The sequence below is a fragment of the Saimiri boliviensis genome, chromosome 19, assembly GCF_048565385.1.
Source record: "Saimiri boliviensis isolate mSaiBol1 chromosome 19, mSaiBol1.pri, whole genome shotgun sequence".
Lineage (NCBI taxonomy): Eukaryota > Metazoa > Chordata > Mammalia > Primates > Cebidae > Saimiri > Saimiri boliviensis.
In genome coordinates, this window is record NC_133467.1 from 20,321,610 (window position 1) to 20,347,806 (window position 26,197).

Consider the following 26,197-nt stretch of genomic DNA (forward strand, 5'->3'; position numbering starts at 1 on the left):
GTACTTAAATATTGATATATTTCTCTAGGGTTGGAAAGTTCTTTTTTAATTAATATTATTTATTTGAATAAATTTTCTACCCTGATCTCTCTCTACCTCCTCTTTAAGGCCAGTAACTTTTAGATTTGCTCTTTTTAGGCTATTTTCTAGATCTTATAGGAGTGCCTCATTGTTTTATATATTTTTTTCTTTTGTCTCCTCTGACTGCATTTTCAAATACCTGTCTTCAGGCTTACAAGTTCTTTCTTCTGCTTCTACTGTTAAGAGACTGTCATGCATTGTTTGGTATGTCAGTTGCATTTTTCAGCTCCAGAATTACTGCTTAATTCTTTTAAGTTGTTCCAAACTCTTTGTTAATTTTATCTGATAGGATTCTGATTTCTTTCTCTGTGTTACCTTGAATTTCTTTGAGTTTCCTCAAAATAGTTATTTTGAATTCTCTGTCTGAAAGATCACATATCTCTTTCACTCTGGGATCAGTCACTGGGGCATTATTTAGTTTGTTTGATGAGGTCCTGTTTTTCTGACTGATCTTCTTGCTTGTGGATGTTCATCAGCATCTGGGTATTCAAGAGTTAGGTATTTATTGTAGTTATTGCAGTCTGGGCTTGTTTGTACCTGTCCTTCGGGGGAAGGCTTTCTTACATATTTGAAAGGACTTATTATGATCTAAGTTTTTGGTTACTCTAGTCATATCTGCATTAGGAGGCACCTGAGGCTCAGTAACATTGTGGCTCTTGCAGACTTGTAGAGATACCGTCTTGGTGGTCTTGGGTAAGACTAGGGAAAATGCCCTGGATTATCAGGCAGCAACTCTTCTTTTCTTACTTTCCCCTAAACAAAGGGAGTCTCTCTTTCTCTGCGCTGAGCTGCTTAGAGCTGGGGGAAAGGTGGCACAAGCACCCATGTGGCTACCACTACTGGGACTGCCCTGGGTCAGATCTGAAGCCAGCACAGCACTGGATCTTACCCAAGATCTATGGTGACCACTGCCTGGTTATTGCTTATATTCACTTAAGGCTTAATGGTCTACAGTAAACAGTTGGCAAATATAGCCAGGCTTGTGTTCTTCCCTTCATGGCAGCAAGGTCTCCCAGGCTCTGGGTGAGTCTGGAGATGCCATCTGGGAGTCAAGTCCTGTAGTCAAGAACCTTAGGAATCTACCTGGTGCTCTGTTCTACTGCAGCTGAGCTGGCACCCAAGCCATAAGACAAAGTCCTTCCTACTCTTCCCCTCCCTTTTTTCCAGCATAGTAGTCTCTCCCTGTGGCTACCACTGCCCAGGCCCACAGCAAGTACCACCTGGATACTGCTGATACTCACTGAAGGCCCAAGGGCTCTACAGTCAGCCTGTGGTGAATGCTGTCAAGCATGGGCCCCTCCCTTCAGGTCAGCAGGCTCTCCTCTGGTCCAGGCTCGGCCCAGAAATGCCCTCCAGGAGCCAAGGCTTGTAATCAGGGACCCCAGGATCCTGCTTGGTGTGCTACCCCACTGTGGCTGAGCTGGTACCCAAGTTGCAAGGCAAAGTCCCATTTACTCTTTCCTCTCCTTTTGTCAAGTGGAAGGTGTCTCTCCCCATAGTTACTACAGCTGGGGAATGTTCTGGGTCACCCCTGAAGCCAGCATGGCTCTGAGTCTCACCCAAAGTCCATGGTGAGCACTGTCTGGGTATCACTGCTGCTTATTCAGGACCCAAGGGCTCTTCAGTCAGCAGATGATGAATCCTGCCAGAACTGGGTCCTTCCCTTCAAGGCAGCTGGTTTTTTTCCTCTTGCCCAGGGTATGTCTAGAAATGTTACCTTGGAGTTAGGACCTAGAAAGGGGACCTCAGGACTCTGCTTTGTGTCCTGTTCTACTGTGGCTGAGCTGGTATCCAAGTTGCAAGACAAAGTCTTATTCTCTTTTCCTTCTCTTCTCCTCAAGCAGAAGGAAGGAGTCTCTCCCAGAGCTGTAAGCTGTGCTTCCTAGGATGGGCAGGGGGTGGTGGCAAGCACTCTCATGGCCACTCAGGCTAGTGTCTCACTAGGTCCTGGGCATCCCAAGTCTACTGGCTCTGATCTCAGCACAGCACTAGGACTTGCCCAGGAATTGCAGCCCTCATGACCTATATGACTTTTCAAGTTTATTTAGAACCCCATAGCACTTTAGCCTATAGTGGTGGGGTCTGCTGGAACTCAGGTTCCAACTGCTGGGATGTGTGCTTCCCCCCTGGCTAGGGCTGGTCTAAATGTTTCCTTCATGGGTGCTAGCTGAATTCTGCCCCATGTTGCTTCTCAATATGACAGGGAATCATTGAACTATAGTGCAAAGTCCCACAAGCACTGTGCTCTGCCTCCCTGAAGCGTACAGATTCTCTGTCTGCACCATGTGACTATTGCCAACGGTACGGAGAAAGTGTGGTAAAGGCAGTTTGAGACTGTCTTTCCTACCTTCTTCAGTGCCTCTTTCCTTAGTATGATGTTAAAATGAGGTCCTGTGATGGCTTATCTGATCTTTGGTTCTCATAATGGTGCTTTTTTGTATGGGCAGTTGTTCAGTTTGGTGTTTCTGCTGGATGGGGTGGACACTGGAGGCTTCCATTTGACTGTCTTGCTCTGCCTCTTGTCTTTGTCTTGTCATTGTGTGTGTTTCTGTCCATTCTTTCAGATGCAAGGCTGACTCTGAAAAAATATGTTGCAAAAGTCTCTTTAGCCGTTACTGACACTGAAAAGGGATCAGGAAAGCTCCTTAAGGAAGACAAGGTACTGTACTGTGATTATTGCTTGTTCTGAAGTGTTTTGAGACTTTTGTCTTACAGTTTAATTTCTACACTGATGTTTTGTTTTAAAGGCAGATTGTGGTCCTTACTTCCTTTCTCCTCCCTCTTTCCTTCTGCCCTCCTACCTTCCCTTCTTTTTTTTTTATAAACTACTGATAGAGGATAGTCTGATCAAAATGAAAAGAAATAGTATTAAGAGAGTGACATAGAGATATAGTATCATACCCAGCACATGTCTGAATCTTAGAAATGTAATATTGAGTAAAAAAAAAGAAAAGCAACTAGTCAAAGACTACATAGATTTTTATCATGCTCAAAAACTAGCAATATAAAACTATATTTACTCCTACATTTAGGAGTAAAACTGTTTAAGAAGCCGAGCAAAGGGGTAAGCACAGATGATAGTTATTTCTTGAAGTCAGGCAAGAAGGTGCGACGGGGAGGGACAGAAGCTGCATTAATAGTACTGGTAGCATTCTGGTTCTTTTGTTGAGTAGTAGGGTCCAAAATAATAAAATGGAAATATTCATTTCATTATTTTGCTTCAGAACTGAGATATACATTATATATTTTAGTATATATGTATATATACAAATACATTGCATATTCTTTGATGTATCAAATTTTCCAGAATGAGAAAAAAGATACACAGCTATAAACATAGTAATTTTAAAGCCTACTTGCCACATATCTAAGTACTAGATCTAAGCATTCCCTGTGGAATAGTTTTATTGCTCTGAATATACATTTAACAAATATACTCAAGGTATCAGAAATGTGTTTTGATTTTAAATTATTTCCTATATTCTCATGCAGGATGCTCTGTGAATTTCCTGTGACTTGTTATTCAGATTAAAAAGAATAGGTATTGCTAAAAGTGTAAGATATCGCCAAATCTGAGCACTTGATAAGTTACACATTACACTTGTGTCTTGTAGAGTACTCTACAGAATCTCTTGTGAAACAAACAAAATGCAGGCAAAATTCTATTAGAATAGCCTTTGAAGCTATCAGATCTGTAAAACAAAACTTTTCTGGCACAAAGAAATAATGCTTTGTCAAATTAGTTACTAAAAATTTTTATTTTAATTTTAAAAAATTTAAAAAAAATTTTTTTAAATTAAAATAAAATTTTAGTTCAAAATTAAAATTCTAGTTCAAAATTATTTGAACTAGAAATTATTATGTATGCATAGTAATAATTAGAAAAAATTGAAATATCTAAAGCAAACATAATAGTTTTTCCTTTTCTGTTTCTAATCGTGTTACCTACTCTGTGGTTCTGATAACGATTTTGTGTTAATTGTACCATGTTTTCTCTTTCACTTATATAATCATATGTATCTATACACATAATAGGAATTTTATGAAAGATTTTGTTTTTATAAAAGTGGGATCACACTTATATATGTTATTGTATAACTTTATTTTTTCTTCTTAATAAGATATGGACGCCCCTCTAAGTCTACTTCCTTCTACATACTTCTGCATATACTACTGCTTATTATTTAACAGTGTGGACAGGACATACCACAAATGTATTTATTTATCTTTATTATTACAAATCATAGTACAACAAACATCTTAAATCAGACATCAGAAATTTGCTGTATATGTACAATGAGATGATTTTACAATGCAAACTGAGAGGTTTTCAGTAAGGTGGAGCTTTTCTTGTATTTCTTGAACTTCTGTGAATCATTTGAGAGGGAATAAAATATCAGCATTGTCTTTTGAGTTGCATGCAACTCATACCATCCACCCATTCTTTTCCGGCCTTTGCAAGTACTTCTTTTAGTCAAAGGGCTTAATGAAAATAAAGTATAGACTGGTGCCAGGCTTCATGACTCCTGATGATGAGTTTTATTGTGCTCATATTCCACTAATGTTAGAGCTGCACTGTCCAATATAATAGACACTAGCCACATGTGACTATTCAAATTTCCAATTATTAAAATTAAATGAAATTGAAAATGTTGTTCCTTAGTCACCCTAGCCACATTTCTAGTGCCAAAATAGCTATTTGTATCTAATGGCTACTGTATTGGACAATGCAGGTATAGAATATTTCTATTGTCACAGAAAGTTCTGTTGGACAGTGCTGGTTTAGAGATACTGTTGAGTTTTATTTTTCAATAAATAAGTGGAACGTGAACTCTGTATTTCTGTCCCTAGAATACCATCCTCAGTGCATGCCGTGCCAAAAACGATTGGTTGGAAACCCACGCAGAGGCTTCCATTAATGAGCTTTTTGAGCAGAGACAACAACTGGAAGAAATTGTGACTCCTATCCTCGCAAAAATGTCTACACCACGTAAGTTTTGGATAAAAGGTGGTTTGAATGTCAGAAGGGATGAAAATTAAATTCAAAATTGTTATTTCTGAGATATTCTAATTTTAACAATCTTCATTAAGTAGTCATTAACATTGTTACAGGCACTAATCCGTGATATAGTTCCCTAGTTTCATTATTTATTTTCAATATTAGCAACAACTAATAACTGAATTCTTCCTGTAGGAAATGTCTAATACTAATTTTAATATTACCATCATTAGTCATTAAATTTTATGTGATGACTGTGCCTTTGTTTTGTTTTTTTTAGGTAGAGTCTTGCTCTGTCACCCAGGCCGGAGCGCAGTGGTATGATCATAGCTTACCACAGCCTCCAACTCTTGGGCCCAAGTGATCCTCCTGTCCCCTGAGTAGCTGGGACCACAGGCAGGCATCACCATGCCTGGCCAGTTTTAAAATTTTTTATGGAGATAGGGTCTTGCTATGTTGCTCAGGCTGGTCCTGAACTACTGGCTTCATATAATCCTCCTGCCTCAGCCTCCTGAAGTGTTGGGATTACAGGTGTGAGCCACCACGCTGGGCCCGTCTTTGATTATGATTCTCATCTAGGAAGGCATCTCTTCCTGGGAGATAGGGTGTATTGTGTGAATATATATTTAGGACAGTTAGCTCTTCTTGTTTCATTGATCCCTTTACTGTTATGTAATGTCCTTCTTTGCTTCTTTGCCTTTTTGTTTTGTTTTGTTTTGTTTTGTTTTGTTTTGTTTTGTTTTGTTTTGAGATGGAGTCTCGCTCTGTCATCCAGGCTGGAGGGCAAGGACACGATCTTGGCTCACTGCAAACTTCACCTCCTGGGTTCAAGTGATTCTCCTGCCTCAGCCTCCTGAGTGGGTGAGATTACAGGTGCCCACTTCCATACCTGGCTAATTTTTGTACTTTTAGTAGAGACTGGATTTCACCATGTTGGCCAGGCCTGTCCTGAACTCCACCCACCTTAGCCTCTCAAAATATTGGGATTACAGGCATTAGCCACTGCACCTGGCCCCTTCTTTGTCTTTTTTGATCTTTGTTGGTTTGAAATCTGTTTTGACAGAAACTAGGACCTGACCTTTCTCTCTGGCTGCCCTTAACAGTTTTTCTTTCATTTAAATGACTTTGGAGAATCTGATGATTTTGTGTCTTGGGGTTGATCTTGTCATGGAGTATCTTACTGAGGTTTCCTGGATTTCCTGAAGTTGAATGTTGGCCAATCTTGCTAGGTTGGGAAAGTTCTCCTGGATAATATCCTGAAGTATGTTTTCCAACTTGGTTTTGTTCTCCCTGTCTCTTTCAGGTACCCCAGTCAGTCATAGGTTTGGTCTTTTTACATAGTCCCATATTTCTCAGAGGTTTTGCTCATTCCTTTTCATTCTTTTTTTTCTCCATTCTTCTCTGCCTGTCTTATTTCAAAAGATATCCTTCAAGCTCTGACATTTTTTCCTCCTCTTCATCTATTCTTCTACTGATACTTGTGATTGAATTGTGAATTTCTTGTATCGTGGTTTTCAGCTCCGTCAGGTCAGTTATGCTCTTTTCTAAACTGGCTACTCTGGTTATTAGCTCCTGTTATTGTTTTATCATGATTTTTAGCTTCTTTGCATTGGGTTACAATGTGTTCCTTTAGCTCAGTGAAGTTCATTATTACCCACCTTCTAAAGCCTACTTCTGTCATTTCAGCCATCTCAGCCTCAGCCCAGTTCTGTGCCCTTGCTGGAGAGGTGTTGCAGTCACTTGTAGAAGAAGAGGTACTCTGGCTTTTTGAATTTTCGGCATTTTTGCATTGATTCTCTCTCATCTTTGTGGGCTTATCTATCTTTGATTTTTGAGATTGACCTTTGAATGCAGTTTTTGTGGGGTCTTTTTTGTTGATGTTGCTGCTGTTGTTGCTTTTTGTTTGTTTTTAAGAGTAAGGGCATTTTTCTGCAGGGCTGCTATAGTTTGCTGGGGGATGGCTTCAGCAAACTGGGAGTTGCCTCAGTGTTTCTTTTACCTGGAGGTATCAGCAAGTGAAGGCTTTGAAACAGCCAAAATGGCAGCCTGATCGTTTCTCTGGGAACTTTGTCCCAGTGAGGTATTGACCTGTTGCCAGCCTGGACACTCCTATAGGAGGTATCTGAAGACCTGTGTTGGGAGGTCTCACTCAGTCAGGAGGGATGGGGTAACACACCTTCTTAAAGAAGCAGTCTGGCTGCTTTCTGGTAGAGCAGGTGTGCTGCATTAGGGATAGCACTTCCTCATCCAGACTTTCCAGAGCCAGCAGGCTGGAAAGGCTGGTAACTGAACTGCAGAGACATCGGTCATCCCTTCCCCCAGGGGCTCCATCTTAAAAGAGATCAGATTTATGTCTGTATAACCCAGGCTGGAGTTGCTGTAATTCCTACAGAGAGGCCCCACCCAGGGAGGGCTCATGGATTGGGGTCCCATTTAAAGAGGCAATCTGGCCAAGATCTGGCACAGCAGCTGTGCTTCATTGTGCAGGACCCTCCTCATCAGGATTTCTTCAACTCCCCAGAGCTGGGAGGCTAGAAGGGCTGAACTGAACAAATTGCAGAAATGGATGGCAGCTGCTTCTATCCCTGGGGACTCATCCGTCTCAGTCTCCAGCCTGTTACACTCTCTGGCAGGAATTCCAAGGTGGTGGGTCTTGTGAAATGCTGTGGAGGTGGGGCCCACAGAATGACACTGCTTGGCTCTCTGTATTTAGCCCCATTCCTAGGGGAGAATATGAATGGATCTTCTGCCTTGCTGGGATTCCTGGGGTCAGAGTACGTAAAACTCCTGAATCTCTGTGTGAGCCTGAGTGTCTGCTCTGCCAAGACTCCACACAGGTCTGTGTATCGGCCCCAAGGCTCTGGTGGCATGGGCTCATGAGAGGATTTCCTGATTGGTGGGTTACAAAGATCGGTGGGAGAAGTGTGATTTCTTAGGCATGGTTGCACAGTCACTCATTGCTTCCCTTGGCTGGCAGTAGGGGTTCCTTTGGCTTTGTGCAACTCTCAGGTGGGCCGCTGCCCCACTCTGCTTTTCTTCATTCTTTGTGGGTCGAGCCATTTGCCTAGTCAGTCCCAATGCAATAACCTGGGTATTTCGTTTGAAGGTGCTGAATTCACCCACTGTTTTTACTATTTTCCATGAGATCTGTGGACTGCAGCTACTTTAATTGGCCATCATAGTTCCTCCTTGCAGCATTTTAAAAAGCAGTTTAAGTATTATAATTCTATATTTGGTGAAAAACCTACTGTGGGAATACTATCCTAAGAATCAGAAGGTGAATGTATCAGAATCTTGGTGGTAGACACACCCCTAAAATTTTTTAAAAAAATAATAACTTTATTAAGATCTAATTCTCACACCATAAAGTTAACCATTTTAAAGAGTACAATTCAGTGGTTTTCAGTATATTCACAAAGTTGTGTAATTATCACCATCATCTAACTTTAGAATTTTACCTCTCTGAAGAGAAACCCTATAGCTATTAGCAGTCACTTCCTATTCTTCCCTCCCTCAAGCCCTGGAAACCACTAATCTACTTTCTGTCTCTATGGATTTGCCTTCTCTGAACATTTTTTTTTTAACTTTTTTTTTCTGGGGGTAGGGCAGGTCGGGTTAGGATGTCTGCCCTCTGGACCTGCCCCGAACATTTTATACACGAAATAATATGTGTTGCCTTTTGTGGTGGCTTCTCTCAGTATATTTTCAAGGTTCATCCATACGGTAACGTGTATCAGTACTTTGTTCTGCTTTATGGCTGAATAATATTCCATTTTGTGAGTACAAATTTAATCTGTTTATCAATTGGTAGACATTTGGGTTTCCACTCTTTTGGCTATTATAAATAATGCTGCAATGAACTGCTGTATGAAAATATTTGTGTGGCCACATGTTTTCCTTTTTCTTTGGTATATTAATGAGTTATATGATAACTCTATGTATAACCTTTTGAGGACCTGTCACTGTCTTGTTTTTTTTTTTTTTAAATAGCCATCCTAGTGGGTATGAAGTGGTATCTTAATATGTTCTGATTTGCATTTCCTGAATTGCTAATAATTTTAAGCATCTTCTCATGTTTACTGGCCATTTGTATATTTTCTCTAGAGAAATATGTATTTGAATTGTTTGCCCATTTTTTTTTCTTTGCCTGGTCATTAATGGGAAGAATCCCTCCCCTCCCCTCCCCTCCCCTCCCCTCCCCTCCTCTTCCCTTCCTCCCTCCCCACTTCCTCCCTTGTTTCTTCCCTCCCTCCCTCCTTCCCTTCCTACCTTCCTATCTTCCTTCCTTCCTTCATTCTTTTTTTACTTCCTCTCTCTCTCTTTCTTTTCTTTCTTTCATTTTGAGACAGGCTCTCACTCTGTTGCCCAGGCTGCAATGCAGTGGCACAGTTATGGCTCACTGCAGCCTCAACCTTATGGGCCCCAAGCAATCGTCCCACCTCAGCCTCCCAAGTAGCTGGGAGTACAGGGGTATGCCACCACATGTGGCTAATTTTTCTACATTTTGTAGAGACAGAGTTTTGTCATATTGCCCAGGCTGATATCAAACTCCTGGGCTCCAGTGATCTGCTTGCCTCAGCCTCCCAAAGGGCTGGGATTGCAGGTGGGAGCCACCATACCTGGCCTTGCCATCTTTAAATTGGGTTGTCTTTTCATTTTTTAGTTGTATGAGTTCTTTATATATTCTGAATACAAGTCTCTCATTAGAAATATGATTCTGTTTCCTTCCATTCTCTGGATTGTCTTTTCATTTTCTTAATTATGTTTTGAAACACAAAAAGCTGTATTTGGATTGAGTTCAATTTATCTATTTTTCCTTTGTTGCTTCTGCTTTCTGTGTCATATCTAAGAAAACCATTGCCAGTCCAAGGTCACCAAGATTTAATTCTATGTTTTCTTCAAAGAGTTTTGTAGTGTTAGCACTAATGTTTAGTTCTGTGATCTTTTTTGATACTTATATATATGTGTGTGTGTTTATATATATATACTATACATATATATAGTATGTACATATATATCTATACAAACGCACACACACATATATATATCTCACATATATATGTATAGTATATATAGAGTATGAGATAGGGGTCCAATTTAATTCTTTTGAATGTGGATATCTAGTACCTAAGATTTTTATGTTTATCAAATGTTGTGTATTTTTAACAGTTAAGACACTTACCCTAGTCCAGGTATTACAATATGACAGAATGTTTCTTACCATCTGGAACTAACATGAATTACATGATCTGTTGAGCATACACATAGCACTCTCCTAGGAGTCTACTACTTAGTTTGTGAGTAGAACATACCTAAAAAGATAATCTAAGTGCTCTATATGATCAGAGAAGCCTAAGTATAAAGAGAAAGCATCATGAAGAAAGAAGAGTTACCTGAGAGGATGGATAGCCAGTGTGGAGTATGAAGGAAATTCCAGAATGAAAGCACAATATGCTGATGAAATGTTCAAATGTGGGAATAAGGAAATGGCCAATAACCATCTGGCTGATTATAGTTGGGTTTGTGTCAAGGTATGGTAGTAATGTAGAAAATACAGTTAGTTGCAAAGTTAACATTTGATTATTTTATTAAAACTACTAAATTATAAATGTAGAAGTTTGGGCTTTATTTTTTGGGCAGTGGGATGTCATTTAAAGGCTTTAGGGTAGGAGAGAAGAGGGATTAAGTAGGGGAAAATAAACTGGCCTTCTTTGTAAAATGGATTGGAGGGAGAGGAGTCTGGAGAAAGTGAGATGAGTATAGTTTAGGAGTGAGATAATTAAGACCTGAATTATTTTTATTTTTTAAGATTTTGTGTTTTGCTTAACTTTTTTTCAATTAAAAAAAACTTTTTTTAGGGTTGAGGTCTTGCTGTGTTACCCAGGCTGAACTTGAACTCCTGGTTCAAACAGTCCTCTGGCCTCAGCCTCCTAAGTAGCTGGGACTACTGGATATACAGTTATTCCTACCTCTCCACCACTACCATTAACCTGGCCCAGCAATCCTCCTTCCTTCCCTTCTCACCTGTGAAGATTTGCCTGTCTCCCTGAACCCCCTATATCACATGTTCTCTAAGTACTTTCATATCATAGAATGTTAGATCTTGATGGAACCTCTGAAATGACCCCTGCCTTTGCAGTTAAGAAGGTGAAGACAAGAGAGGTTTAACTCATCAACTCAATGATGAGTTATTCTCATCAATGGCAGAACTAGGGACAATAATACTGATTATCTGGGAAATGTGACCTCACAGCTTTAAATATGATGAAAAGGAGAGAATATTTGCATGACATACCAACAATACTAGGGTTGAATTAGTAGCTGATTCAGACTGGGACAATCTGATTTATTCCATGCCTATTGTCTTAAAAACTGGCTTCATTTTGTTTCATATTACAAATAATTATATGTAATTTTAAAATCTGTTTCCTTTTAGGTCAAGTGAAAAGTGCCAAATCTATAACAAGCCATGATCAGAAGAGAAATCAAGATGATACCTTCCACTGAACATATGCTTTGTAAAAGGTCACATTTTCTTCTAGTATCTGAAAAACAAACTATTCATGCCATTTCTAACCTACATAACATATGTGGGTTTCTTTAGGTATTTAAGTACAACATTATATCACCCTTGTTTTGTTTGACCTGTTCAGCATGCTTACGTCTGGACTCTCTGGCCTTGCCTCTGCTCCTCCAAGCACAGCCCCATGTGAGTTTCACGTGCTCCTTCAGGAAAGCACTTGGGCATAAATCACTCACAAAGACCATGTGGAGGTTTTAATAACTACTCAGAGAATCTAATAATTTACTGTGTAATTGAGGCATTCCATATAAAAGGACATATTTGGCTGTTTCCAGAGAAAAAAATTTGTTCTCCCTCTCTAAAAAGGAAATCTTATGGAATGACACTTGGAGCAAGGAAATAATTAAGACTGGGTTGGATTAGGAGCCTCTGGGTACAACAATCACTTTTTATGTCCAAAATAAAATTTACCTATGAGGTGGGACTTTACCTCTGAGTAAACCCCCTCTTTATCTTTGACCTCCATCTATAAATTAATAAACACAAATCTGTATAGTTTTATATTTAGAAGAGTTCTCCTATTCTATAAGGCTGGCAATACAGATCTTGTAACTGGACTGAAGGCCGTTTCCCCTCCCATTCTGTTTTATATTTCCTAGGTTTTAAATACTATAGTCGGTTTCACATTGGTGGTTTGGAAAGCCTTTTTTCTAGTTTATTTAATCAAGCACCTCAACCTTCTCTTACATGTAACTTTATGGAAAAATTTTATAGAAAAGAAAATCATTTTTAAAAAGCACTTATTCTTTGTTCTTATGACTTCTCCTCTTTGTCTTGTTCTGAAAGCTAGTTTTCCTTTATGGGGAGAAGGAAAAGAAATGAGTAATTCAGTAATATTTTGTCAGTTGACATTTACTTAACCATGGTTTTAAGATAACCCTGTTTTAAATACCTCCCAAATTTTAAAGTTTTTAATCTTTTTAATGTGTGAACAATTCAGTTTTAATTTTTCAAAGCAAAAGAACACTGTAATAACTCTCACACACCTTTTTTGGCCAACCCAGTGGGTATTTATGGAGCAGTACAAAGAAGATCTGTGTTTGCCCTTTTTTCTTTTTTTCCTTCCTTCACCCTTCTCCCTTCTCCCTTCTCCCTTCCCTCTTCCCCCTCCCCTTCCTTTTTCCCTTCCCCTCCCCTCCCATCCCTTCCGTCTCCTCCTCCTCCTCCTCTTTCTTCCTCTTTCTGTCTCTCTCTCACCCACCCCCTTTCTTGACAGGGTCTTCCTTTGTTGCCCAGGAGCTGTCATGATCATAGCTCACTGTAACCTCTAACTCCTGCACTCAAGTGATCTTCCCACCATGCCTGACTAATTAAATAATAAAACATTTGAAAGCTGGGTCCTGGCTCATACCTGTAATCCTAGCACTTTGGGAGGCTGAGGCAGGCAGATCTCCTGGGGTCAGGGGTTCGAGACCAGCTTGGCCAACATGGTGAAACCCTATCTCTACTAAAAATACAAAAATTAGATGAATATGGTGGCATGTGCCTGTAATCCCAGTGACTCGGGAGGCTAAGGCAGGAGAATCACTTGAGCCCAGGAGGCAAAGGTTGCAGTGAGCTGAGATCACATCACTGTACTACAGCCTGGGTGACAGAGCAAAATGCCATGTCAAAATAAATAAATAAATAAAAATAAATAAATCAATAAACATTTGCAGAGATAGAGTCTTGCTACATTTCTCAGGCTAGTCTTTGAGCTCCTGGCTTGAAACACTCCTTTTGACTTGGCCTCCCAAAGTCCTGGGATTACAGATGTGAATCACTATGCCTTGCCCATTTTCTTAATACAGTATATTATGAGAAGACCAGTGTTCTTAAGCACTGTGATAATTTAGAAAAAGTCCAGGTACCACTTCTGTCATTTTTACTCTAACTCCACAATTTCTGAGCTTGGATTTTGAATACAACGTTACTTTCCAGGTGTGTGTTCCTGATTAGGGAGCAGTTCCTGGGTCTTACTTCAAAGATTCCTAAATTAGACCAAGGCATTTCTGGAGACCCCTTAATATAAAATAAATCTATTTTCCCTCTTTATTCATCTTTGAATCCTTATCCTTAAATGTTTTATAGCTTTTGATACATTTGCTGATACTATTTTTAAACTCCTTGAGTTGGCACCTTTATACCAATTATGATTCCTCTACTCTCTTAAAACTGCTTTTCTAACTCCTTCATCAGTTACTCTTCTTCGTCTTGCCCTCAAGACGTCTTGCCCTCAAGAAGTTGTGGGAATTTCTCAAAATTCAATCCTAACCCTTAGCAAAGCAATTTGTAATTCTCTATTCCATGACCTTTCCTGTCACGAGTATTATGAAGAATGAGTCCTTCCCTCTTTAGGGCACCCGTAGTGCTAATAGCCTCATACTGTATCCTACTTAATTGTTCACAAGTTTGTCTTTCCATGTGAATTGTAAGCTTTTTGAGTGTAGGGACTTTGTCTTGTTCTTTCTTATACCTAAAAAGTTCGTAAGATAGTAAGTTAGTAAATCATTGAATGAATTATCTTTTAGTAATACCTTATACATAGAACTCATCGCCTCTTCATTAATTTATAGAGCTTGTTTACCTTTATAAAAATGACTTCCCCCACTTATCTCCACATCTTGCCCCATTTTAACTCCTCCTCCAGCAGATAAGCCACATATACATCCAACATTGTAATTCTATGCCTTATTTCTCCTCTGACCTTCTATTTTCTAAGCCTTCACCTTGAATGTCACTTTACTTTTTAGCATGTGAACCTAGTGATTACCAACAGATTCCTGGATCTCATGTCAAAGATTCCTTTGATGTGAGAATCTGAACATTTACTTACATCTATAGATTTGCAGTTTTAGTCCATTTTGAGAGATGTAGTATCTCTTGTCACATACTGTTGCATTGAATTATATTCACAGGAGAGTTTAAATGTCCTTTTGCTTTGAGTTTTGAGCATAGGTAGCTGCATACAATAGTAGCTGCATGGCTTTTTCTGAACATCCACAAAGTAATTACTATCCAAAGCGCATACTAAGAAATCAATAAAGCCTCCACATTATTTGGGAAGTAGTCAATCAAAGGCTCAATTCAATGTTATGTTAACTTTTAGACAGTAGTTCTTTAGACTTTTGTATTTAATTGACCAGAAAAAAAGGAATGGCCACATCTCCCTTTTCACATGCTCTTCTTACAATATGGTCATGACATTCCTCACATAGAGAGGTGTGTCTCTGTTCTTTCCTCTTGAATCTGGGCAGGCTTGCCACTACAGTGGAAATGATTCTATGAGGCTAGATCATAAAAGGTGATGAGTTCTCAGCCTAACTAGGGGAAATGCTTTCTCTTGAGATGCTCACTCTTGGAAACCAGCCTGTAGAGAGATCCATGGGGAGGAACTGAGACTCGAGCCCACAGCCTTGGCTGAGCTCCAGCCTGCAGTCATCCCCAACTTGCCAGCCGTATGAGTGAGCCATCTTAGAACAGATCCTCCTGTCAAGCCCGCCCAGCTGATGCTGTATGTAGTGGAGACAAGCCTTCTGTGCTGAGCCCTGCAAAAAATTGCAGATTTGTGAATGAAATAAATGATTGTTGTTGTTTTAAGCTACTCAGTTTCGTGTTTGTTTGTTACTCTGCAATATTCACAAATTTTACAACTTGGATGTAAGAAATTGACATAACAAAACCTAAAGTATGTGGCATTGTCTATTGGACTGGATAGGCAGAGGCCAGAAAGGCCTGAAAGAGGCTCTGGGTGAAAGCTACAGGCCTTCAAGTGAGGAAGGAGACCCAGGCGTCTGAGATCAACTTCCCCTTTGACTGTCACACTGCATTTCAATAGAAGAAAAGGCTGACTGACTGGCGCCTCCTGTTTCACCTTCCTGTAGGTGGCAGGCTTGGTCTTGGGGAACCTCTCCGGAAGACACTGCTTTTACTTAAAACAAGATCAAACCCGAAACCTTTTCACATATGAGTCCTAAAGCTGTCAACCGGAACCCTTTCATATGTGATTCCTAAAGCTGTAAACCGGAACCCTTTCATATGCGATTCCTGAAGCTGTAAACTGGAACCCTTTCATATGTGATTCCTGAAGCTGTAAACCGGAACCCTTTCATATGTGATTCCTAAAGCTGTAAACCGGAACCCTTTCATATGTGATTCCTGAAGCTGTAAACCGGAACCCTTTCATATGTGATTCCTAAAGCTGTAAACCGGAACCCTTTCATATGTGATTCCTGAAGCTGTAAACTGGAACCCTTTTCATATGTGATTTCTAAGGCTGTAAACCCAAGATTCTTCCACATGTAATATCTAAAGTATAAGCCTATATAAAGGCAGAACCTTCCTTTGTTAGATGAGCTGAGCTTTGGACAAATTATCGCTCAGGCTACTTCCTTCTCCATTTGGTGTTCTAGAGATTTCCCACGGCCGCTCCTGGGGTACAGAGCTCCTCCGCTAGTACAGAGCTAGCAGAAGCCTTAGGGCCCTCTAGGAGGCTATTGGTGAATTTATAGTAAAGAGAGGAAAATGTTACCAGAAGCTGGAGAAAAGGGGCCCTTGTTAGGGGATAGTGGGCAAGTTTGGCCACATTTTGTCTATTTAATGAACTTCAGTGACCCTGCTAAGGATATTTCCAGACTGAGTGTTCAAATACCACCTGGCTTCTACTAAAAGAGAGAAACTGAGAAGGAACATTTCAGCTTTCAAATAAAATTTAGAAGATATGTAAAAGAGCCAGTGCTCACTGGCTTTCAAAATAAAATTGCTTTTCAATCCTATCCCTTCTAGAGGGCAAAAAGTTCTCCATCTAAGAAATGGTTTCTGGGAAAAGATGAAATCCGTGGTAGAATTATAAAGTCATTTGTTAAGAACTCGGAAACATCTAAAGTGGTTCCTCATAGAACCTTCCAGACTTTAGGTGGGCTTTCTCCATACAGCTAGGAAGGTGGCCTCTAGCTGCTCTGGGCAGTCATCATCACAATTAAACCCAAGTGGTGAGAGAAGAGCTGTTTCCCAATAATGGAATCTACCAACCTAGGGAACCATCTAATTGGTGCTGTCTGAGTCCATGACCACTCCTGAACCAATCATAATGTTAGGGGGTGGGAAACTGACTAACCCTCCTATGTTATGTGTCTCTCTAAGTTAAATAGTATTATCTCTTATCAGAAGATGGAGTTGGGAGAAAATACACTGGGCAGCCTCTCAGCACTCAACTCCCCAAATTTACCAGCATCTCCTCCAGTTGGATTTATTAAAAAATGGTAAAGTATTACTTTTTTATTATTATAATTTTTTTTAAAAGCTCTATGGGAAAGGTTGTAATGTAGAGAAATTTGGTCATCTCTATATTTTAGTTATGTGCTTTCTTTAGCTTTCAGAACTATGTGTAAGCTAGCTGAGTTTATGGATTTCCCCCAAGTTTTCCTGAAGTATAAGGATTTTTCTAAAGGCCATGGGAAATCTGAACTTCAAGGAGTCTTAGCTGCTTGGGTTAGGTGAACCAAATGAGCCTGAGGGGACAGCATTTAGGATAGGAACTAAATGGTACCTGGCATTACTCAAATTGATCTGAGGCAGTGCTGAGATCAGTTTGACTAAGGAAAGAGTCAAACTTAATTCTGAGAGGAATCAAGATGACAGCCAGTATTGAAGATGAGAGTGGGAGGGTAGTGAACTTGGTAATGAGGTAAGTTAAATAAAGGCAGAAGAGGTAAGAGTAAGGAATGGGTCTCTTAGGAGAGGGCCTGTGAATGAGACAATTTTTCTAAACATGGTACTTGGCATTATAGTAGGGCTGGGCCCAGTGGCTTAAAAGAACCACATCAGTTTGTACAAAAAAGGAATTCATAAAGAATATTTTAGGAGCTAGTATGTGGGCACCAATGTTGCTTGTCACTTGACTCGAATTCTGTTTAGTCTCAAGTAGGAATTGATACTCACTTGTCAGAGGTTTCTTGATACATAGTGAAGGAGTAATCTTACTGCTATGATGTTCGCTTTGGTGCCCTCTGGAAGATGATGTGCAGCAACCTTGATGAATGTGGCACAGGAATCAGAGAGAATTTGTCACCAAACAACCCTTCCTTGAAGGTAACACACAAATTGATAATTATTATTCATTTGTTTAATATTCATACTGTATTTGTTTTTAGTGATTAGATTTGAGGCAAGAAGTATGTTAAGTTAGGCATCATGGAATTTGGGATGCATTTGTCGTCCCATGAAGAATGGGTGACATTGTTTCTTCAAATGAAGGACCAGAAATCAATGATAAATAGGAGTTAGGAAAATGAGAGTAAGCAACACTGAAAAGGAAGGTAGAAAAAGAAAATGAAAGGTAGAAAAAGAAAATGAAACAGGATGACTAAAATATAACTAGAGAGGAGACAAGACTGTGTTGAAGAGGGGGTTGAGCCAGATAATGTTGGCATAAGAAATATAGAGTATATATTAAAAATATAGAAGACGATTCTGTCTACATTAATATCTTCGACCATTTCAGCCATTATATCAGCCAAAAAAAAAAAAAAAGTCAGTTAAAACAGTTGTGGGTGCCTACCTAGCTTGAGTGCTAAGATATGAAAGCATCCCCAGAACCAGATCACCTGGCTTCTTCTGGATTGGGGGTTGGGACAATGTAGGCAGCCAATCAGAATGAAAGCAGGTTGGCAAGAAGCCAATGGGAACTAGGCATGGAAATAGATTTTGGTGTGATATCAGTTAGTAGTACTGTCCCTGGCAAACAGACGCAGACCTGTGTATTGTTCTTTGGGATTTTGAGAGCCTTCATCTCAATTTCAACTTTGAAGTAGCTTAATCTTGGAGGAACATATCTCTGATCTGGGTAATTTGGAGAAGAACTTAACTTGAGGGTCATTAACATGTGAGGCTAGCAGGGGTTGAAGACGCTAAGGACCTGAAGGGCTACTGGAGGGACAAGTGAAGGCATTTGAAGATGTAGCATTTTGAATCTCTTTCTGGTCCATCCTCTGCTTCACATAGAATCACTGTGACCTGTAGACCCAACAAGTGCAAAACAAGGGACCAAAGATAAGCCTTAAATATTATTGGAGATGCTCTAGGATTTTTAGGTTAAAGCTAGCTGCAAGGAAAAATAAAACAGAACAAATCATTCTCAAGACCACTGCATAGATTTGCACAGGGTACATCCTAACAGAGCACCAGTTGAGGTGAGGGACTGGAGCTGAAATCCAGCCTGGTGGTCACATCTCAAGCCATGTGCCCTGTTGTCAGGCTTCATTGCATTGAGGAAGGGGGCCTTTCTCTAATTCACTCAAAGGCATCATGTGATCAAAGCTCAATCTTGGTCTTTTCCTTTATTTTTAGGTTATTCACCCTTATCCTCACTCCAAAACCTTAACTGGTGCTACTCAACTTGATTTTGTTTCCCATTCACCATCTTTTATTTGAAGGGTGCAGAGAGAAGAAAAAGATATTTGGGCTGGAGTGGTAAAATGGAATTCCAGAATGATTTATACCCGCAGAGAAGGAGGGTATAACATTTATCCTTGCATCTTCCCCCTCAAAGAGTTCAGCCCATCAGATATTTTTGGAGAGCCTATCTTGTGCCACATACCATGTGCACAGCCTTAAGGAAAGTTTGGGCACTGGCCTTTGAGAAACTCCCTGTCCAATGGGTAAAGCAAGCACATTACCATATTGGTACAGTGGTAAGTGCGCCAATCAATGCACCCCCCTCTTCCATATGCATGTAACAGTACAAGGAGTAAATACTAATACTGCTGTTAGTGTTCCTATAAAATGTTCTTGGAGCAAGAGATAGGACAAAAGGTATTAATGTGTGCTCTGTGACAAGAAGAGACATACTCAGATCTGAGTGTGGCACAATCTTAGGTAGAAAGAGTATGAATGAACTGGGTCTTGGTGGGTCTTATGTTCTTTTTGCATGCTATACAGGTTAGTGTGCAGAAGTGAAAGTGTCAATAATAACCGAAACGACTCCATCAAGTTAGGTCTGGGGAAAAGCAGCAGCAAAAATGGGTTACTTCTGGTCACAAAACAAAAGTACCAGACCTGATTTACTCTGCGGGCATCCAGCTGACTACCTTGTTGAAGACAAACATTTCATAATGCTTGTATGTTTCATTGTTGTTTTGGGAGGTAGGTGATTGTTTTTGAAATTCATCTTTCTTCTGTTCTGTGAACCTTTTGTCAATGCAGAAAGCCATCACAACTACATACCTCAAAAGAAAAGGCCCAATGAAAAGATAAAGACATGAGTGAATACTGTCAATCTCACTTCATTTAATTATAAGTAGTGTCTATTCTATATTTCTGTATTCAGTAACATTTGCTGAGCTTGGTAGTGTGGTAGACATGTAAGAAGAATAACTTAACTTCAAGGAGTCCTCTCATGAGGGAGATTGGCAAACACATAATTACTGTGCAATGTGTTAAGTATAACTATAAAGGTGTGGCCAAGATTCTCTGCTCGCAAGAAGGAGGAAGAGCTGTACACTGCCTGCCTGGACAGACCTAACCTAACCAAAATATCTGAGAGAGGGGAGGACAATGGGAGCAAACACACAAATAGAGCCCAGGCATACAATTCATGATTTACATAATTGACAGCATTACTTTTGTCCATTTTACTATGGCTTTTGATGTAATCTTTCTTCAGGGGAGATAAATAACCCATCCCAACCCCAAGAAGAAAATTAGGAAAGGCTTCACAAATAAGGACCTCTTAATGATTAAGAATTCAGCAGGTACAGTAAATGATAGATCAAGTAACGTATTCAATACACAGATGCTTTAGTCTGCAATTCAATGCTAGAGATTAGGGAAAAGTTTCTAGACTCCTGTAAAATAAAATTTATTTGGGAAAAATAGCTGCTTTAAAATCCTTTTTGGAACTAGGAATACTATATAGAAACAAATAATGAAGCAAATATGCATAAAGAACTCCTTCAATTTAACCCATTGTATCAAGGAGTCAAATTGCTTTCTTTGGGAATCTTTAATGTACTCACTAATGATCTTGGTCCCTTTTGATATCACAAGGTGCTGACGACCATGAACTAGCTCTATAACCTTTATAGAGACGAATGCTCCAGTAATAAAGAGCATTGCAGAGATAGTGTAAAAAACATTTCTTAATCTGGTCTTACCTGTAAGAAGTGCAGATGCTCTTTGATTATCAGGTTGTAATATGTAATAATGCTCTTTGATTATCAGATTATAATAAACCCATCATAAATTTAAAATATTGTAAGTTGAAATGCATTTAATACAACTAACCTACTGAACATGGTAACTAGGACTAGCCTACGTTAAAAGCTTTCATAACACATCAGCCTACAGTTAGACAAAATCATCTAACACAAAGTCTATTTTATAATAAAGTATTGACTATCTCAGGTAATTTAGTAAATATTGTACTAAACATGAAAAACAGAATGGTTGTATGAGTACTCGAAGTATAGTTTCTTCCAAATTTGTATCACTTTTGCACCATCCTGAAGTAAGTCAAGACCTTCTGCATTATATTTAATGATGTGGCTTGACTTATAACTGGAAGTCAGGAAATGCAGAATCTGGGATGCCAATGAATCTTAATTGAATTATAGTTTATTTATTGTCTCTGGAGGATATGAAATAAATAACTTTAGACAGAGTAGAGTTTCAAGGCAAGAAAATGCAGATAGAGAATAATGACTGGCTTTTGTTACTAGTATCATAAAAGCAGTTTCTGTATAGAACTCCGTTAAATGTCTTTCTGGCTTTTGGGAAAATTATAGAAATATGTCGCTATAGCTTAGGATGAGGAATCATTAATGTAAGGTGTGCTATGTAGATATAAAACTGGGCTTTCCATAATTTCTCACTGTCAGATCTATTGGTAAGAAACCCAAACATTATTCTGATGTGTCACGGGGTGGGCAAATGGGAAGTTGTTGAAACATTAATATTTTCCAGATTCACCTGTGAGAGATGCCTTATTATATGTTATATACTTAAGAGACAGCATTTATAACAGCTGTCAGCTATTCATCCACAAGAATATGACACTTGGAAGTTTAAAATTAAACAACTAGAGAAAAGAAATATTAATTAAATTGTTTTGAAACAAATTATGTTTAAATAACACAGATATACATTTCTTTAGGGTTTTTGAAGACGTGTTTAAAGAATTCTGAAGTCATTGTTTTGACAATTCTTTCTCTAACAGGATTTGTGATAGGACGAATGGCCTACAATTCTGTTGAGGTATGTACTATAAATTAGAGAAAAAATTAGAGGAAAAAGGCCAAAAATAAAGTCTACTCCCATCTTATCCCTGAATGCATGGAATATTGTCTCTTATGGGAACAGCTACTCAAAAAATTCTATCTGGTATTAAAAAATTAGATAATTAAAAAACTACACAGTAAAGGACACATCAATTAGGGAAGTTTTACAAAAGTAGTAATAAGAGAAAAATGTGGCTGGGTGTGGTGGTTCACACCTGTTATCACAGCACTTTGGGAGGCCGAGGCGGGTGGATCACTTGAGGCCAGGAGTTTGAGACCAGCCTGGCCAACATGGCAAAACCCTGTCTCTAATAATAATACAAAAATTAGCCAGGAGGGGTGGCCCATGCCTATAATCCCTGTGACCTGGGAGACTGAGGCACAAGAATCACTTGAACCCAATAGACGGAGGTTGCAGTGAGCCAACATTACTCCACTGCATTCCAGCCTGGGCAGCAGCACAAGATTGTCAAAAAACAAACACACACACACAAAAACAAAACAAAACAAAACAAAGAAAGCAAGGAAAATTGGTTTGCGTTTTTGGGTTTATCATCTGCTTCTGGAGCCTTGCTCTTCCTTCCCCTTCACATACAGTGGCTTCTTCCCTACTGTTGCCTTATAAAAGACCTGCTTATAAATGGCACCAGTTATGTTCATCACGAGGCATGGGCACTGTCAGATTAAATGTAAAACATGCTTCACATAATATGTACTATAGATAAAAACATTCATTTATTTATTAACCTAGTATTAACTTCTGATTTCAGCTGTATAGCAGTATGATCAATAACAATTTGCCTCCACTCATTCCTTTATTTTTAAAAAATGGAGATGATGCTTGTACCCAACTAGGATTCTAAATACCTCTTCCTAATCTTCTGAAATACCACCGCTACTACTAGCTGACATCTTTAGAATGTTTACTATGTGCCAGGCTCTCTTTTAAGTGCTTTGTATTTATTAATTTACGAGCTTAGTAACTTTTGAGTTAATTTATTCAGTCTCACAGCAACCCACTGAAAGCAGATATTCTATTTCCATTTTACAGATGAGCAAAGTGAGTTATAGGGAGGTGATGTAATGAAAGTTGAACTGGCCGGGCGCAGTGGCTCAAGCCTGTAATCCCAGCACTTTGGGAGGCCGAGGCGGGTAGATCACAAGGTCGAGAGATCGAGACCGACCTGGTCAACATGGTGAAACCCCGTCTCTACTAAAAATACAAAAAATTAGCTGGGCATGGTGGCACGTGCCTATAATCCCAGCCACTCGGGAGGATGAGGCAGGAGAATTGCCTGAACCCAGGAGGCGGAGGTTGCGGTGAGCCGAGATCGTGCCATTGCACTCCAGCCTGGGTAACAAGAGCGAAACTCCGTCTCAAAAAAAAAAAAAAAAAAAAAAAAAAAAAAGTTGAACTATGGGGCCAAAATAAACTTTTTAGGATGGAATAGTTATAGCGCTTCAAGCATTGTTGTTGAGTTTTCCATTAATCTGTGTACAACCTTCATGATTTATGTCTTATGTATATAATCTACTGTTTTCTATGAATTATTTTTCTCTACTGTCCCACTTAAAGGTTTAAAAATCCTAAGCCCATGTCTGTGAAACGAGTACCTGTTCAGGATTCCTTTCCTCAACTAAAGCAAATGGAAATAAACATCTAACAGTTAAATTAAAAAATACTTACCTGTGAATCACCTAATATATTTTCTGGTATTACCAATGCAGGGATACCACTTTTGAAAATACTGATTGCATACCATAAACAGTGTTTGTGTAGCCGCAAACCATACAATTCATTGAATAGAGGACTACATATATAACCCATATGGATAGCTACATCAAGAAATCTACCACAGGACCCTTAGGATTGCCCTTGTAAATACTCTCTCATTAGCTGTAAACTGAGAGATTCTAAAATGTGTGTTGATTGACATAGCATCAAACTAATTTCTAATACTTGGAATTGGTAGCAAACTAATTTGTTGTTTGTCTTTGTTACTTTAGGTGCACCAAATTATCTACCCTCTTATAAAAACATCAAGTTTCTCACTTTTTTCTTACTTTTCACCTTTAATTACATTTATGGCTGCTTTGGATGTAGACTTTTATGTACTCAAAAATGTGTTTTGGCAGGTAAGAACACTTTTAAAACAAAGTATGATCAATTTTTGCTTATGCATATTGATAGAGAAAATGGCTGCATATATAGATGATTAATAATTCACAAAATCTCACATTTTATTTGTTTTGCCCTCTTCATTCTACAGAACTACTAACCAAAAGAAATTGAAGGGAGATGAAAGAAATTAGTATTTGCTGAGTGAGCATTATGATTAGGCATTCTCAGTGTAAATATCAGAGTAAATATCATCTCCATTTTGCATGTAAGCAAACTGAAGCTTAGAGGTCACAAACAAGGATAATAAATGGCAGAATTTGGATTCTAGTCCCACATCTAACATAATCTCAACTGTGTCTGTAGATTTGCCCATTTTTCCTGCAAAGATTTTTACTTGTACCTTCTCTCTTTTTTTCTAAATCACCACGTTGGACTGTTTTATTTCTTTTTTCAGAGAACATTTTATTTTGGTTTTATTCTGTTCTTTTTAATATCTTAAATCAATAGTTGATTGATTTTTAGCTTCTTTTTGTTTTCTGTGTGCAGTTAAAGTTTAAAATTTTCTTTTCAGTGGCATCCCACATGTTTTGGTTTTTAGTGTATTCATCATGATCCAGTTCTACAGTTTCTTATACTTTTTGACCCATTAATTATTTATAAATTGTTTTGAATTTTCCAAATATGATGTTTTATTATTTATCTTATCACACTGTGATCAGAGAATGTGTCTTGTATGTCAGTTCTTTGATTTGTGAAGATTGGCTTTGTAGCCTTGTACATGATTGGTTTTTCCAAATGTTGTGTTTGCTTTATAAAAATGCATATTCTCTAATTGTTGGATGCAGGGGTCTAAATTTGTTCAGCAGATTGTTTTGTTAATTATGAAGTTCAATCTTCTATATTTTTCCCAATATTGTTTTTCAGCTAAATCTAACAAGTTTCCACTATCACTGTAGATTTTTCATTTTCTCCTTGCAATTCTGTCAGTTTTTACTTTATACAAATAGAGGTTGTCATTAAGTATCTGTAAGTATTGCTATTTTCCCAGTTAATTTTTTTTTCTTATTATTTAGTTTCCCTTTTATCGCAAATAATGCTTTTTGCCTTAAATCAGTTTTATCTGGTATTACTATAGTTACGTCAGCTTTTTTTGCTATTTGCCTGCTACAATTTTTTCATCCTTTTATTTTCAAGATTTTGGTGTCATGATGGATTTTGTTATTTTATCCAGGTTGACAATTTCTGCTGCTTTTTATAAAGTAGTTTTAGTCCATTAGTATTTATTAAAATTAAAAATAGATTTAGAAGAGAAAACATTCTAACAGATTTGAGACACCAAGGAAGACATATGAATGGAATAAAGGCACTTGGAAAGACACTCAACATCATAAGTCATTAGAAAAACACACATTAAAACCACAATGAGATACCACCATCCACCTGTTGGAATAGCGACAACAAACCTGTTAATGCCAAGTGCTAGCAAAGATATGAAGACAATTAAACTTGCATACATTGTGGCTGAGAATGTAAAATGGTAAAACCACTTTGGAAAACAGTTTGGGAGCTTCTTATAAATTTAAACATACAATTGCCACATGACTCACCAATTTCACTCCTATGTTTTATTTCAAAAGAAATGAAAACTTATGTTTAAAAAACCTCTATATGAATCTCTATAGCAGCTTTGTTTATAATATCAAATGTCTGGAAACAACTCAAACACTCTTCAAATGATGAATGGATAAACAAATTGTGGAACATCTTATAATGAAATATTACTCAGCAATAGAAAAGGAATGGAGTATTGATAGGCACAACAAGGAATAATTTAAAATGCATTATGCTAAGAGAAATAAGCCAGCCTCCAAGGGATACATATAAATTATATAATTACATTCCTAGACCTTCTAAAAGTGGCAAAATTTAGGCCGGGCACGGTGGTTCAAGCCTGTAATCCCAGCACTTTGGGAGGCCGAGGCGGGTGGATCATGAGGTCAAGAGATCGAGACCATCTTGGTCAACATGGTGAAACCCCGTCTCTACTAAAAATACAAAAAAATTAGCTGGGCATGGTGGAGCATGCCTGTAATCCCAGCTACTCAGGCGGCTGAGGCAGGAGAATTGCCTGAACCCAGGAGGCGGAGGTTGCGGTGAGC

General features: G+C 38.7%; 2 protein-coding genes across 4 annotated transcripts in view; both read left to right on the plus strand.

Moving 5' to 3' along the window:
- Nucleotides 1-15,246, plus strand: part of ANKRD45 (ankyrin repeat domain 45) — a 62,841-nt gene extending 47,595 nt beyond the window's left edge. For all 3 annotated transcript variants that reach the window (XM_074390025.1, XM_039459990.2, XM_074390026.1), the window contains 3 exons: nucleotides 2,646-2,740; nucleotides 4,933-5,071; nucleotides 11,517-15,246. In XM_074390025.1, the coding sequence (XP_074246126.1) occupies nucleotides 2,646-2,740; nucleotides 4,933-5,071; nucleotides 11,517-11,587 (305 nt within the window). In that variant the 3' untranslated portion in view covers nucleotides 11,588-15,246. The remainder of the gene's footprint in view (nucleotides 1-2,645; nucleotides 2,741-4,932; nucleotides 5,072-11,516) is intronic.
- Nucleotides 15,247-17,744: 2,498 nt separating this feature from the next.
- SLC9C2 (solute carrier family 9 member C2 (putative)) overlaps nucleotides 17,745-26,197 on the plus strand; it is a 66,984-nt gene continuing 58,531 nt past the window's right edge. Inside the window, exons 1-3 of the mRNA XM_003925439.3 lie at nucleotides 17,745-19,784; nucleotides 21,793-21,893; nucleotides 23,924-24,052. Of these exons, the coding sequence (XP_003925488.3) occupies nucleotides 19,661-19,784; nucleotides 21,793-21,893; nucleotides 23,924-24,052 (354 nt within the window). The 5' untranslated portion in view covers nucleotides 17,745-19,660. The remainder of the gene's footprint in view (nucleotides 19,785-21,792; nucleotides 21,894-23,923; nucleotides 24,053-26,197) is intronic.